This window comes from Hylobates moloch, unplaced genomic scaffold (genome assembly GCF_009828535.3).
Source record: "Hylobates moloch isolate HMO894 unplaced genomic scaffold, HMol_V3 SCAFFOLD_19, whole genome shotgun sequence".
NCBI lineage: Eukaryota > Metazoa > Chordata > Mammalia > Primates > Hylobatidae > Hylobates > Hylobates moloch.
In genome coordinates, this window is record NW_026652294.1 from 63,813,432 (window position 1) to 63,829,760 (window position 16,329).

Sequence of the window (16,329 nt, forward strand, 5' to 3'; positions counted from 1 at the left end):
GCTTCACCCATGGCCCCTTTCAATCTTTGTCACTATCAAGGACATTGCTTTTGGAAGATGATTTATATTTTTAAATATACTCTCAAATTCATATAAGAATTACAGCAAAATTTGCTTAATTTAATTATGACCTTAATTGAGGCCATTTAAAATATCCTCCTGCTTTTATTGGATATTAACTTTCATGTATCTGTGCTGGAGATGTTTCTAGTTCAACTTGACATAATTTGTTCATTTGTCCATGACTGAACAAAATGCTGTGGCATATGCCTACCAAGGGGTAATATAGAGAGAAGTTTTATTTGATTCTGACATATATTAGGCTATTTTCTTTATAAGGGATGGGGGGGGTAAAAATTACTCAGCATTTATCATCATCGTTTTTGAATGGTATAGTTGTCCTCAACCCCATTTGTAAGCAGATGTTATTGGAACTAGGTGAACAATTTTCCAGTAAAAAACAAGGTTATGAATAGGGGTTCATCTTCCCAAGACAGCCAGCCAGAACGTAGTTACAGGTACAATATAAATTACAGCCATTTGCAATATACTTGGTGTTGGCTCTGTTTCATTGCTATTCATTTAATCATCAGAACCACCTATGAGTCAGGTACCATCATAATCTGAAATTTACAGATGAGAAAACTGAGGACAGAGCTAGAAAGTGACTTTTCCTAGTGGAAATGCAGCTTTAGAGTGCGTTATTTTTCTCAGCACACTAAAGAACTTCTTGCCCATTTTAAGGACTGTGCTAATCTGGCCTGAAGGGAATGGAACGCCAGGCTTGTCTTCTTCTTTCTCTTCAGACACTGGCCACCCAAGCAAGAAAGAAGGAATACTTACTCATGTAGGACCTTAAAGTTCAGCGGGATTTTTTTAAATGTACATTATAGATCTCTATATTAGTGTGCACTTCATATCTAACACACTAGAATTTACACTATAGATAATAAACCACTGAACTTGGAGCTAGAGGACAAGGTTTGAGCTTTGGCTCTGCCCTTCATCTAGTAACTGTTCAAGCCTTAGTTATCTCTTCTGTAAAATGGGAGCGATGCTACAATTTGTTTAGAAAAAGAAATGAAATGTGTAACGTATATGAAAGCATCTTGTATATTTAAACTCCTTAACAAATGCAACTTGTGGTGGTGATTACTGCTGTAGTTAATTCATGTAGGTACAATAATTGACTGAAGAAGTATCCCGGAAACATTTGGTGGATTAGAAAGCCTGCCTCTAATTAGAAATCGATCCTGGGATGAATCACAAAGTGAACAGTCAATGTGCATATTAATCAATGAGCTAAATGCTGTGGAACTTTGTGTTGTTCTTTGGCTTAGACAGGATTAATAGGTTCGTATTCCTCATATTTGAAGGGGTGAAAGCTCTGTGATAAAGCTAAAGGGACTGCAGGGTGCCATCTGGAACAGAAATGGACCTGTTTTAGAGCACGGGAAGGACCCATGTTCAGTGGAAAATTCAGAATCTTGACTGTCGGTCAGTTTGGGCTATTGCAGGATTCCTGTGGAGTCCTGAAGGATGAATAGATGCTCCACTATGAAAAGCGTTAGGAAATGCTTGTTTCGTGAGATTCTTCAAGTTATTGCCAGCTAACTAGCTTGCGTGCTTGTTTAACTGCATCACATCCTAGAATCATTGAGATGTGCGTGTGGATTGGCAATCTCTCAGAAATGAAGCCTAGGCAGCACATCTCAACCCAACTGGGCTATAGAATCAGCTCTCTACCTGCCACCCCACACACAGGCAGAGTAGCTCAGGGAACAAGTTCTTCATGGAATACATCTGGGAGTCACTTTATTGTAAATAGAAATTATTTTATAATGCTGATATCCATGGAAATTTGCATAAAGATTTAGATTTAGCTGAGTGCCTACATTTCAGGCACTGTGCTAGGTGTTTTCATGAGTTGTCTAATTTTATCTGCAAAACACAATCCTCTGGGGATAAGGAAATAAAGCTCAAAGCTTTTAAGTAATTATCCTGAAGTCACTGGAGAGTGAACCCTGACCTCCAGACCTAAGTGAGTGCTCATCTTATTGCCTCACCCCTTGGCTGCACCCCCTCACTAGCTTGTGCCTGTTTTCTAGTCCAAGTTCGATCTCCAAGATGATCTGCAGAAGCCCCAAGCTAAGTTACACAGGACTCACATCATTCATGAAAAGCACTTTTGTGGACCGCAGAATGTGGCCAACTTCTGACCAAAGTTGTTTTCCTGATACAGCTTCCACGTGGACCTCTTTCTTGTGCCCACCGGAGAAAAGTGAACTTCAAAAGCAGTGTTGAATGCAGAAGTCCTCGATAACTCAGTGACTGTGTCTCTGGTTCTGCACCCTGATTCTTCCCCTCCCTCTGGCAACTCACATTCTAACTGTTCTGTTGTCCATTTTTGGCTTTAAAAGAGGAGGGACAGAAGAATAAAAGGAATTTCCATCAGGGAAACTTTGCAATGTTTAGCAGCTTTTATGAAACACCTGATAGGGGAAGAGGTTGAAACTGCTGGCTAGTTAATACCTGCACATTACCTGCAAGCCAGGAGTTAAGGTTTTTGTCTTCAGACTAGATCTTAGGAAAGCACAGAGGAAGGGAAGGAAAATAGCACTTATTAAGCACCCACTGTGTACAGGTGCTTTATACATATTAACTAATTTTAATTTTAATCATTTGACATGAGTGTAATTCTCCTCATTTTTAAGATAATGAAAACTGAGGCCCAGGGAGACTGAGTGACTGACCGTATCACACACTAAATCCCACACGCATCAGTGGTTACAAGGTGTGCTTGATTCTAAAGCACTTGTTTTGGGTACTCACTATGCTGCCTCTTGGCTAAACACTGTTTCCCCATTATCAAGAGAAAAAGAGAAAAATGAAAACACAGGTGTTCATAGCATTCGATTATGGAGTTTAATAGCATCATCTTTGAATTGATAAGTCTTAGATTGGATACTTGAAAAAATATTTTTTAACATTTTCAGGAATTCTTATCACATGCTACTTGATTATAAATGAAAATATAGTTATAAGGATAGTAATTTAATCACAATTTTAGCTTCTGTAAACCTTTTGCTGAGAAGCTCAAAATACTTAATGAGAATTCATGAAGGTTCACTTAACCCCTTTGAAGTACAGACTTGTCATTATTGCACTTTGTAATAATTACATTATTATAGGAAGCAAGGAAACTGAGGCATGGACAGGCTAAATATCTTTTTCACAGACTCTTGTTAACCTGGATTAATGCCCCAATTCCTAAACTGGTGATTTAACTCCAGGTATTTCTTTCAGCTTCTTGTTTCTTCATAAATGAATCAAATAGCTAGAAAATAAAATATCAGAAAGAACATATTTATTACTCCAGGACAGGGTGTCTCAACATTGGCATTATAGGCATTTTGAGACAGACCATTTGGTGTCACAGGGGAGTCTCCTGGGTACTGCAGAACATTCAGCAGCACCCCAGGCCTCTATCAGCTGAAGGCCAGCACCATTCTCTTCCCAGTTGTGGCAATTAATACCATCTCCACAAAATGCCAAATGTTAAGAATTACATGCATGCCTTAGAAAATAGCATACATATGTTTTAAGAAATTATGAATTATGTTAGAATGCTCATTTGTCAATGCCATCTTTCTCTCTATGCTAATAAAGGCTAACAATAGTCAAAGAATCCAGAGTAAGTCAGGGCTAGAGAGAACATGTGAAGATCATCTAGCCTAGCATTTTTTTCCAAGTGTGTGAAAGATGATGTTAGTAAGGTTGGGGAGAAAAATATTTTCGATGGTTGTATTAGTCCGTTTTCACGCTGCTAATAAAGACATACCTGAGACTGGGTAATTTATGAAGAAAAAGAGGTTTAATGAACTCATGGTTCCACATGGTTGGGGAGGACTCACAAGCATGGCAGAAGGCAAAAGGCAAGTCTTACATGGTGGCAGGCAAGAGAGAATGAGAGCCAAGTGAAAAGGGAAACCCCTTATAAAGTCATCAGGTCTCGTGAGACTTATTCACTACCACAAGAACAGTATGGTGGAAACTGCCCCCCATGATTCAATTATCTCCCACCAGGTCCCTCCCACAACATGTGGGAATTATGGGAGCTACAATTCAAGATGCAGGGATACAGCCAAACCATGTCAGTGGTCAACTTAGCTCAGGAGACAGTGGGATAAACAAGATTCATTCATTCAGTTAACAAACATTTAATGAGCACTCACCATGTTTTAGATGCTCTACAAGACACCTGGGTTACCACAATGAACCAAAGACCTGTGCTTCCTTGGAGCGTACATAGGATCTAAATCAATGTGATAGTATGCTTGCTGTACGTGGTACATGCTCTGGAAAAATGAAAAACCTGACCAGGAGAAGGGAGATCAGAAGTCCTGTGTTTGGGAAAGACATTGTGATTTTTAAGTTGAGTGTTTAAACAACATTTCCTTTACCTGACTGCTTAGAGCTGGTGAGTGACAGAGGGACCTGAAGCCTCACAAGTTCAAATCCAATTTTATTTCCACTGCTCCATGCCGTGTCTCCCCCTTACAACAGTGGTTTTCAGGGATCTGAATTTATCTTCACATTGAACCAGCTTTTGCTTTCTGAGACAGAGTTTGTCTGCCGCCAGGTGAGTGCAGTGGGTGATCTCGGTCATGCAACCTGTCTCCTGGTGAACCAGTTTTCTTTGTGAAGAAGTTCTCAAGTGGGGGTGACTTTTCTCCCAAGGAGCATTTGTCAAGGTCTGGAAACAGTTTTGGTTGTCGTGACTAGAAGGAAGTGGTGCTGCTACATCTAATGTGAGGAGGACAGGGATGCTGTTAAACATCACTCCCTCACAGGACAGCCTCCCACAACAAAGAATTGTCTGGTCCAAAATGGTTGGGAAAGCCTGACTTAGAGGCTTAGGGAGTTTTCCCCTCCTGCTAAATGACTTGAAGCGGTTGCCATATGGGTTACGCATCAAGTGTGTCCATGGCATACAGTTCTGACTGTAGAATGAGCTTCACTCAATGGTGACAGGAAACTGGAAGCATTGTTAAAATGGGAAGATATGAACCAATCTTTGTCTACGTGACACCTACACATCTAGAACTTTACAAATTTCTCTCATGGGCTCCTGGATCTGGACATTTACATGATGCCAGGCATATAGCTATGTGGCTTCTTGCAGGGAAAATTCCCAAGTGATTGACTACATCTCTTGTTTTTCTTCCAGGTGTTTGTGTACAGTTTAAGCAATCACAGTCTCAGTATAGAAAGATCTTCTCAAATACAGTACTGCAAAAAGCAAAAAAAAAAAAAATCACATTCAAAACATAGATTGTACATATTCTGTGGGTATGCAGGTGCTTTGCTATTTAGATATTTTTCTCGAAAATATATAGCCTGGCTTAAATTTCATGGCTTTTCAATAGCTCTTTATTATTTGTAGCGAATAATTTTAAGAAAATAAAATGGAGCATTGTGTAATGACAACCTTGACCTATAAGCATTATGCCGCATTCAAATGGTGCATCAGGGAAATGCATGCACATTCCCAAACAGTAAGACCCTTTATACCTTGAAGCTGAACAGCCCTCTGAATGGTTCCCTTCTGGATTTAGATCAGAAATCAAATTGCATTGAGCTTTTCGCCTTGAGGTCACCAGGATCTACAGAATGGCATTGATGGATTTTTACTTGTCATGGTTAGCATTAGCAATGGATGAATTCTCAGAAGAATTGGACATTGAAACTCATTTGAACCCTACTGATGGCTGAAATCCATGCAAATGTATTTGTTTCATTCTTTCCCACTGTCCTCCTTTCCTTCCCATTTCATCTTTCTCTCTTTTCCCCAATCCATCTTGCTGACTTTTTTTTTCTTTCTCATTCACCTGGATCCTTTTGGGATTCTTTGCAACATATTTCTATTGGCATTTACGATATCCTGTTGTTTGTTATCTTGTAATTCTTTAAGCACACACTAACACTAATCCCTCCTATCTGTGGGAGATATGTTCTAAGACCTCCAGTGGATGTCTGAAAGTGCAAATAGTATTGAACCCTATGTACACTATGGTTTTTCCTATACTGCACATACATCGCTAGGATAAAGTTTAATGTACAAGCTAGGCACAGTAAGAGATTAATAACAATCACTAATAAAATAGAGCAACTATCATGGGATGCCAGCATCACTACTCTTGCACTTTGGGACCATGATTATGTAAAATTAGAGTGACTTGAATACAAGCACTGTGACACTGTGGCAGTCAGTCTGATAACCAAGCCAGCTACAGAGTGACTAATGGGCAGGTAGCGTCTACTGTGTGGATGTGCTGGACAAAGGGATGATTCTTGCCCCAAGTAGAACAGCAGGGCATGATGTGAGATTTCATCACACTACTTAGAACAGCATGATGTTTAAAACTTATGAATTATTTGTTTCTTGGATTTTTCACTGAATATTTTCAGACCACAAGTAACTGAAACCTTCAGAAACCAAATTGTGAAAAAGAGGGATTACTGTAATCATTTATTTCTGTTTCTTGATCTGTTCCATGCCAGATTTAAATTCAGTTTCATCGGAGACCCATGCAGTTTCCAATATTTTTTTAATACAAGGATCCTGTTTTCATGTTTAAAATTTTGTTAATATGAAGTAGCAATAAACTCAAACAATACATTTTAAATCTGATTGAATAAACATGTATGTTTATATAGATTCATGAGCCTCTGTAATAATTCCATGCTCTCACCCTACCCTTGCCCCCTAGCCCATGATGCTCAACTATGAACCTATGCTGTTGAGTTTATCTGGCTGGTGAGCTTAATCCATAGAACGTGATTTTGACACATGATTAGTGTGGACACAGTGGTTATTTGAAGACACACTTCCTCCCTAATATGAATGGCCCCAGGAAAGCCTGGAGAGTGTGTGAAATGTGTGAACCCGTGTTCCATATGGTAGCACCCAGAATTTCTAGTTCCACAAAAAAAGAAAGAAATTATAATAAATAAAAGTTGAGAGGAAAGAGTCTGAATCTGACTAGAAGTTTGGGAAGTACAAGTAAGGCAACCACTGAGGATTTTGTAAATCTAGAATAAAAGGCAACTGAATAAAACAAAAACAATGGAGGTACAGTTAACAATCGTAGCGAAGGTTGCTTGTGTCTTTTATCCTGCTCTATAGTAAGGTTACAGATGGCAAAAAAAGGCAAGACCTCAAAAAGGAAAACGTTTCTGGGTAAAGATAAAACCGTATTGCTCTGCTTGAGCTCACAAAAGAGTTGCAAAGAACTTCAACTGGGGAGAGAAATGGTAGAGGATGGATGGAAGATTTGGCATTAGATTTATGCTTGAATTTCATCTCTGCTATTAGCCTTGTCATGACTTTTTGCCTTTAAGTTAGTTACTTAACCTCTCTGAAGCTTGTTTGTTTGTTTTTGAAAAAAAAAATGTTCCTCTCTAGATGAAGATTAAAGAAGACAATTTCCACCAAATGTTGGACTCACTAAATATATTGTAGAAAGAAAGACTATCCTCTATTTATCAGGTTTATTTAGTTGTATAGTTGTATCCAAGCCTCATACCAGTAGAGTCCTTTTTTTATGCACAGAAAGAGAAACAAATAACACATATGAAACACATATACATTTTAATTCCTAAGCACATCCTCAAAAAATATTTTGTTATTAAACTGAACCCAAGTTCAGAGAATATCTCTGTCTGGAATTGTTCTTGTTGTACCAATTATCCTTATCTAAATTATAAGATAGAAGACTTCCTATCAGTGTCTTTTCCAAAAAGGAATGCCTCCTTGAACTTAACAACTGCTGGTTCCTTTCCCTTCGAAACATTCAAGATTGAGTCCCCTTTTAGTTGTAAATATCTGTGGGACCTTCAGCAGCCTTTTAAACTTAGATTCTTATTTGTAAAATGGAATTCTAATCCTTGCTCTGTCTACCTTACAGGGTTGTTGTAAGGATCAAATGAGATAACGTTAGTATACATTCTTTGTGAACTAAAATGTATCACATAAGTCTAAGGAATTTCCATCACTGGTGTAGGTTGATCAACCACCTGTTTCCACTCAGTCCGCTCAGCAGAGAATCCCTATAGGCATATACTATGCATTCTCATGATTTCTCTTTTCCTTTCATGCACAGTTTGGAACTGAAGTGGTCTCATATTGAATGGTCACAGACCGAATATGAAGTCTGTGAGAATGTGGGTGTGTTGCCCTTGGAAATTATCAGAAGGGGATATTCCATGGACTCGGCCTTTGTGGGTATAAAGGTAATGACTCTGAAATGTAAATTATCAAGCTAAAACTTATGTTGCTGGTTGGTGTCTTTCATTATTTTTTTTTTAGAAAAATTCAGAGTGACCAAGGAAATTTCAAATTGCAGGGAGATCCCACTATTCTGAAGATTCTAAGCACAAAACCTCCTTGTCCCTCCATCCATCATCTAGGTTTATAAACTCTGAGATATGATTTTTTAGTGTACGTGTTGCTGAAGCTAGCACAAGAGATATTATTATTACTATTATTATTATTATTATTATTATTATTGTTGTTGTTATTTTGAGACAAAGTCTCGCTGTTGTCGCCCAGGCTGGAGTGCAATGGCACAATCTCGGCTCACAGCAACCTCCACCTCCCGGCTTCAAGCGATTCTCCTGCCTCAGGCTCCCGAGTAGGTGGGATTACAGGCACCTGCCACCACACACCACTAATTTTTGTATTTTTAGTGGAGACGGGGTTTCACCATGTTGGCCAGGCTGGTCTCGAACTCCTCACCTCAGGCGATCCATCCACCTTGGCCTCCGAAAGTTCTGGGATTACAAGCGTGAGCCACCTTGCCTGGCTGAGATATTAATTTTTAAAATCCGTTTTTAATTTTGAAAGCTGTTATTTGTTTCTATAAACTCTTTAGACTTTGAGGTTTTATTTCACAGGGAACTATATTCAACTTTGTGAACTTGGGCTGAACTCTGCTTTAGAAAGAGACGTTGTATGCAAGACATTCTGTGGGGTACCCAGAGCAAATTTCAGTCCCAAGAGGCTTTCTCTTAGTATGCACCTCAGTCACTTCCCATGGACTCAGTTGATGAGGCAAATAGGCAGCTTAAACCCATCTATCTTAAGGGTTGTCCAAGCCATACAAAATTAGGAGAGCATATACTAATACAGGCACCCTGAAATATAAAGAATTTTCAGTTAACCACTTCTAGATCAGTCAACTTGCTATTTCTTTTCATTGATGTGACCCATGAAGCACAACCTATGGCTTCTAGAATTGAAGAATTTTTTTTTAGGAGTCATTATAACAAGAGCGCTTCAAGAGAATGAGAGCATGAAACACTTGCACATACTAATGATGGAGAATGAGCTGTAAGGACTCCCCCCCATCCCCCTGCCATCTGATGAAAAAGACACTGGTATTAGCTTCTGAGGAAAAGTCCATTTCTGTTAAGTCTCAATTTAATAATGAATTCAAATCACCCTCAGAAGCCTGGGAACATAAATTTGACCATATCCAGGCTCAGTATTTATCTTTCCAGTGGACACAGGTTCTTTTTCCTAGATCTGTTTGTTACTTTTTTGTTATTAAGACAGGAGAAAACTTGGCATGCCCTATAGTTTTCCAGAAGATTGCTTATGGAATAAGGAAGAATCTGCCTGGATGGTTTTCTAATAAGCCGCCAGTCCCCCATAGAAAGCACCATATGCTCTAGGCTGGAGTTTTGGGCCACGCCACCATTCACCTTGCCAGGTAGAAAGAACAGGCATGGTGTTACATGGAACCTCATGCTTATTTATGCTGAAAGTGCACAACAAACCTGCCAGCTGAGTGTGCAGGCCTTCATCAAGCACAGTCCCAGAGTCTTTCAGGACAACTCTACCCTGAGCACAACCTGCAGCCTCACACTAAAGCTTGGCTGCTTGACTGGGAGCAGGGAAAGAGGTGGTGCTTTCACCCTGTGTGGATTGCCCTGGTTTGAATTGTGCACCTTCACCTGACTGATTTCTCCAACCACCTTGCCTCAGACCGTTCCTTTTCCCACATAGGATTCTGTAAACTCAGTGGTAGTAAATACTAGGTAATTGCACGTGCAAGAACCATGCAGGGAAATGCAACTTCCAGCATATGGTGGATACAGGTGTACAATGAGCTGCCTTTTCACAATGAAAGGTGGTTCCAGAGGAGACTTGGCATTGTAGACAAAGAGCAAATGGAAGCTTAGGAAGTAATACCCCCTTTTCCAGCAAACTGTTTCTACTGCTAACCAATTAATATATGAGAGGGCCTTTGATTTGAAATGGACATATTGTCTGAGGCCATAGAAGTAGGAATTTTTCAGCTTTTCATTATGCACTTCATTCTTTTGTAAGAAGGTACAGAAATATATTATCCCATGTTCCTGACTATCTTAAACATCTAAAAATATGCACAAGTTAACAGCTGCCTGTTATGCTTGCACAGAGTTCTCATTTGATGACTTATTTTTCAAATCAGCCAAAGACACTTTTTTTTTTTTGAGATGGAATCTCACTCTGTCACCCGGGCTGGAGTGCAATGGCACCATCTCGGCTCACTGCAACCTCCACCTCCCAAGTTCAAGCTATTCTCCTGCCTCAGCCTCCCCAGGAGCTGGGATTACAGGCAGCTGCCACCACGCCTGGCCAATTTTTTTTGTTTTTGGTAGAGACGGGGTTTCACCATGTTGGCCAGGTTGGTCTTGAACTCCTGACCTCAGTGATCCACCCACCTCGGCCTCCCAGAGTGCTGGGATTACAGGCTTGAGCCACTGTGCCAGCCCAAGGATACTTCTTAACATGTGTTTGGGCACCCTTTGGGTGGAATTCAAGGCCATGACTTCAGAGCGCTAAAATCGCCTCTTTGGTTTTTAGACTTGGAGCTGGAGCTGAGAAGCGGGGGTGTGTCAATAGTCCGCTTAGACTAGGGCATTTTTGTTGTTGTTTTAAAACACCTACCTGATGGGGTCCTTGGAAGTCCTTGGTTTTGGGTGTGGATCTCCTTTGTCTGGCTGTTCACCAGGTCTGCCAGTTCCACAAAACTCTCCTTTCATGTTTGTGAAGAGTGATGGTTTCATCCAGACAGGAAAATGAACCAGATGTGTTTGAGTTAATCTAGTCTAAAGGCTTTCAGTGCCCTGGAGCTTGCAGGATACCTCCAAGCTAGCTGACAGTCATCACATAGGTTGTCAGGGGTACCTGCTTTTTCTTCTCCTCTTCAATTTTCTCCCTCCTTTTCTTTTGAGGGACTATTTTAAAACCAAATTGGGGTAGAAGGAAGGTAATAAAATTGTGCTTGCAACAAAGACAAAAATGTAGTTTAAAATTCATGTTCCTTTCTTCAATAACTAAATCATTTATGAAGGAAAAACCAAACAAAACAAAAGCTTTCCTTCCGTTGACATTAGCCTAGCAAAAAGTCAACTTGAAGGAAAATCCATGTTGCCTGGATCCCAAATGGCTTATATAATTTTTTAAAAAACTCTACTTAATATTAAAAACAGATTTAAGAGCATGAGTTTAGTCTAGTATGAGGGAGAATAGCTGTTTCTCTATTGTAGAATATTTATTTTTAATTTTAAAATATTTTTTTTCCCTCCTAAGGTCAACCAAGTGTCAGCTGCAGCTGGAAAAGATTTCACCATGACTCCATCTAAACTGATTCAGTTTGACCCAGGTACATTTTGTGTCTGCAGTTTGTTTTATGTGTTTTGTTTTGTTTTTTGTAGGCATGTCTGGAGATTGTAGAGAAGACAGAATATTACACAACTTTGGCCAACTAGAAACTCCTCAGGGAGCCATACCACCCCACTCTAAAAGAGAGGTGTTTGCATTTGAGGTTTTGCCCTTATTTTTTTTACAACAAGTGAATTTTGATTTCAAATGAGAAGAAAGATTATAATAAATATGAGATATCAAAGCAAACATCCAAGACAATCCAGAAAAAAATACGGTCATTTAGAAATTATTTGAAGTTCTAACACAAACCTGTTATAGTTTAATTGCCTCAGATTTTTAATGAAAATTTTTGGAATGTTATGTTTATATGGATTCCTAAGGGGCATTTCTAAATGATCCCTCATGGAATAGATTGGTATTAGGAGATTCCAGGGGAAATTATTATTTGGTTAAGTAGCACTTATTTTGTTTTAAATTTGTGGAAAAATTTTGCTAGGTGCAAGTGGAAATAAAAAAGGCTGGTGCTTGCTCTCAAGGGTGTTCCATTGTGTGAGAAACACAGACAAGAAAACACTCACTGATGGTGCACTGGGACCCAAAAGATGAGCTGTTGTTTGGGCTAAGAGAAATCTTGGAAGACTTCCCAGGGGAGGCAGTATTTTAGCATTTAGATGAAGAAGAAAACTCCAGGATGAAGGACTAATACAAAAGCACCAACACACCTTTGGGGAACTGTGCCTAAAGCTGAGGCTGGAGCCTGGCTGTGTTTCCCTGGCTTCTGTGGATAGGACAGGTAGCTCTGCCTCACTCACTGCATGCCACTCTCCATTTCCCTGGGGTTTGAGATGGATCTGAATCAAATGTGGGGGCTTGGGAGTGGCAAATACAGTGGGCCTGGAGAAGCAGACAGGACTGTGGTTTGTGCTTTCCTGCCAAGGAGATGTTCTGCACACTGAGAACACTCCTCTAAGTGTGATCTATTGACATCATCTGCCACTAACTCATAAAGGGTCGAGCAAAGGCAAAAGAAAATGGCCTAAGTAGCAGCACCACCTCAAAATTGTCTGTCTTAATATCAAACACAGAAAAGAAATGGCTTTCTGCAGTTCACTGCGAGTAGCATGATGCTTGAGGACTGTGTTCGTTTCTTAAGGCTGTCATAACATGGCATCAAACACTGGGTAGCTTGAAATAGAGACATCGAGTGTCTCAGTTCTGGAGGCCAGAGGTCCAAGATCAAGGTGTCAGCATGAAGGATTACTTCTGAATCGATTCTGTGCCTCTCTTCCATGCTTTTGGTGGCTGGGTGGCAAACTTTGGCATTCTTCGTGTCTGCTGCCTCACCCCCATCTCTGCTTTCATCTTCACATAGTGTTCTCCTTGTGTGCATGTCGGTGTTATAAAGTCCTCGCCCTTTTTTTCTTTCTTGAGATGGAGTCACGCTGTGTCACCCAGGCTGGAGTGCAGTGGTGCAATCTCAGCTCACTGCAACCTCCGCCTCCCGGATTCAAGCAATTATCCTGCCTCGACCTCCCGAGTAGCTGGGACTACAGGCACACACCACCACACCTGGCTAATTTTTTTGTATTTTTAGTAGAGACAGGGTTTCACCATACTGGCCAGAGTGGTCTCGAACTCCTGACTTTGTGATCTGCCTGCCTCAGCCTCCCAAAGTGCTGGGATTACAGGCATGAACCACTGTGCCCAGCCAAGTCCCCCTTTTTATACAATACCAGTCATAATGGATGAGGAGCCCAGCTTATTCCAGTATGACCTCACATTAACTAATTACACCTGTAATTACCCTGGTTCCAAATAAGGTAACATTCAGTGGTACTGGGAGTGAGGACATGAATTTTTTAGAAACGCAATTCAGCCTATAACAGTGAACCTTCACTTCGACATGCAAAAATCTGTATTTTGTTTTTGGCCTCCTTCCTGTGATATTTAACATTCTAACTCACATAAGCTGGTTCTTCCGGCTGACCTCCTTTTGTGGGAAGAGATCCTGTTATATATGGGAAAGATTCCTGTTATTTATGTGCTGTTTACTCCCACACTGGTACAGGCTCTTGCGGCCAACCCAACAATCCCTACAACGAAAGGGTGAGATGATTTGCACTATGTCCCTTCCTACTTCATGTTAAGGCAGTTCCAACTTTTCCATTTCTTGAGTCTTTGCCATATGTCATCTTCATAATTTGAGGTCTGTTTGCTACAAGATCAGGAGTAATTTTGGCTGCTAGTAGGTTTCCAGGAGCCCATCAGGTGCTCTGTTTGGACTGATAGGAACTAGAATGTGTCACACTAGAAGAGACTCTGAAATCTATCTCTTGGAGATTCCACTGGATAAGATAAATACCCATTTGTCTAGAAGAGCTCACATGCTGTTTTGAGTAGATACTACTGACTTCTGGGGGCTCTAAATAATCTTATGATTTTAGATATGATTTAGACAATTTAAGAAATAATATAAGCATATCTTATAAATTAAGAAAAAAAATTGGCTGTTCATTGTTTTGGAATTTATTAACCCAGAAGCAGTTTTACAAACTGAAATCCTGCTTTAGAGAATTTTGAAGTTCTCCATGTCCACACGTCCAGTAAATATTTACTCCTATCTCATTAATCCTTGCGTCCTCTGGGTCTGGTGTCCCCGTCCCCATATCCACCCCTTTTACCAAGGGAAATCAATTTGCTTCTTTTAAAATGGCAGCTTCCATGATTGGGTGAAGAAACAGAGTGAACAACCGAAGACAGTGGGATGCCGTAAGGTTTGAGAACTCTTACGTGGGAGCTGGAAGGAAGCTTGCCTTGAAGTTGCAACTATGCTACCAAACCAAAAAAATACCAACCAAACAAAAGCAAACCCTAACTACTTTGCATTCAGCTATTGTGACTAGTCTTGAGTGGATATAAAAATACTCCTAAGAAAATGATTGTTTTCCTTTAAAATATGCATTATTGAAAGGCTTGCAGCATTCTTAATTGATACTTCATCATTCCTTAGAGTCAAAATGTTTTCCAAGGGAAAGGATCTCTAATGTGGCATTTACTAAAAAATATTGAGAAAATGTCTTTCAATAGAGAAATCTGCTTTGCAGGAAAACATCTAGGAACTCACCTACTCTGTAAAGTGGAATATGTCTGCATAAAATGACACCTCTCTTTTCTCTTCAGCACCTTTTGTTTTGTGGGAACAGGGAGCCAGTCCAAGCCTTCTGAAAATGCTTGTATATCTCAGGGACTTAGCAAATACTTTGCACCTTGAAAGTGAAAGAGGAAGGGAAAAAATGATAAAGTTTTTACTTCCAATCTCATTAACCTAAAGAGTTAGTCCTCTGTGCACACCTGGAAAGCATAGAAACCAAGTTGGAATGCACACAAACAAATCAGAAGCACTTAAATGAGACTCAAAAGATATTTTCTCTAACTCCTAACCATCTCGTTCTACTCTGTAAGGTCCAACAAAAACCTCAAGTTTTTTGTTTTTTGTTTGTTTCTTTGTTTGGGGGGTACTATAATTTTTTTAAAAATTAACCTTAAAATAAGAGAGTCGGTTGGGAGTTGGAAATATTTTTTGTATTGGATTTTATTTACATAATGCTTAACTTTATGGTCTTCGAGGGTCAAAAACAGTTCTCCAAATACTAATAATCATATTATTCATATGCTTTCTGCATTGACCACCTCTTACCTTTTCATGCCAATTGTATTACAGCAGCTGTCTATGTGGTCTCCAAACTTCTAGCCTATCTGTCTATCTGCCTGGATCTCCAGACTTTCTCACATAACACTCTGAGGTTCATTTTGCTAATCCACTTTCAGTCTGTGACTTCTTTGTTCAAGAACCTTCCTTGTTGCCTATGTTGTAAAGTCTGAATCTGGCCAGGTGCCCAGGGCTCTCTGCAGTCTGGCTACAAATAATCTTTGCAGCCTTGTGGCCTCCTGTCTACCCATGTAACCTCTCTATTCCAGCCAGCCAATTCACTCACCCTTCCCGAGTCAAGACCTCTACTTTGCTATCTTTCTGTCTTTACTTATGTTGTTTTCCCGTTTCCTCCCTCCTAATCCTTTCACTTCTAAAGCCCACATTTATATAGGCTCTACAATCTATTCTGTATCTTTTAGTAGGTAAACATACATAGCTTTCAATAATTATTTGACTTTTCTGGTTTTGCTTCTGCCTCCTCCAAAAGATTTTAAGCTCCTTTAGATCAGGGCTTGGCTTATGTTACACCTCTGGTATTCTCCATAGCATCTAATGCAAAGATAAGCATATCATAAGTACAAAATATATATTTTGATGTATTGATTTATCCATCCATGAGATGGGAATTGTATGGTATTATTATAGCTACTAGATGCTTCAACTTCTGCGTTTGCAAAGGCTGTGAACGTAATTAAGAACTCAGTACTGAAAACTTAATAAATTAGCTGTCAGCCTGTTTTTTAATAAAATACAATTATTCCAAATACACCTAATTTTTTCCCCTCTAAGTGCAGCCAGCCAAAAGTAGAAGAAGTGGATAGCTTCACCTTTCCATTGACTTCTGTTGAGAATTGAAGAGACTGATTAGATCACGAGATCTATGTGAGGCATACCTTCA

At 39.8% G+C, this 16,329-nt stretch overlaps 1 protein-coding gene across 6 annotated transcripts in view; it reads left to right on the forward strand.

The window, feature by feature from the left end:
• The window catches only part of FREM1 (FRAS1 related extracellular matrix 1), a 167,164-nt gene that overhangs the window by 135,141 nt on the left and 15,694 nt on the right, over positions 1-16,329 (forward strand). For all 6 annotated transcript variants that reach the window (XM_058431746.1, XM_058431743.1, XM_058431745.1 and 3 more), the window contains 2 exons: positions 8,166-8,295; positions 11,645-11,717. In XM_058431746.1, the coding sequence (XP_058287729.1) occupies positions 8,166-8,295; positions 11,645-11,717 (203 nt within the window). The remainder of the gene's footprint in view (positions 1-8,165; positions 8,296-11,644; positions 11,718-16,329) is intronic.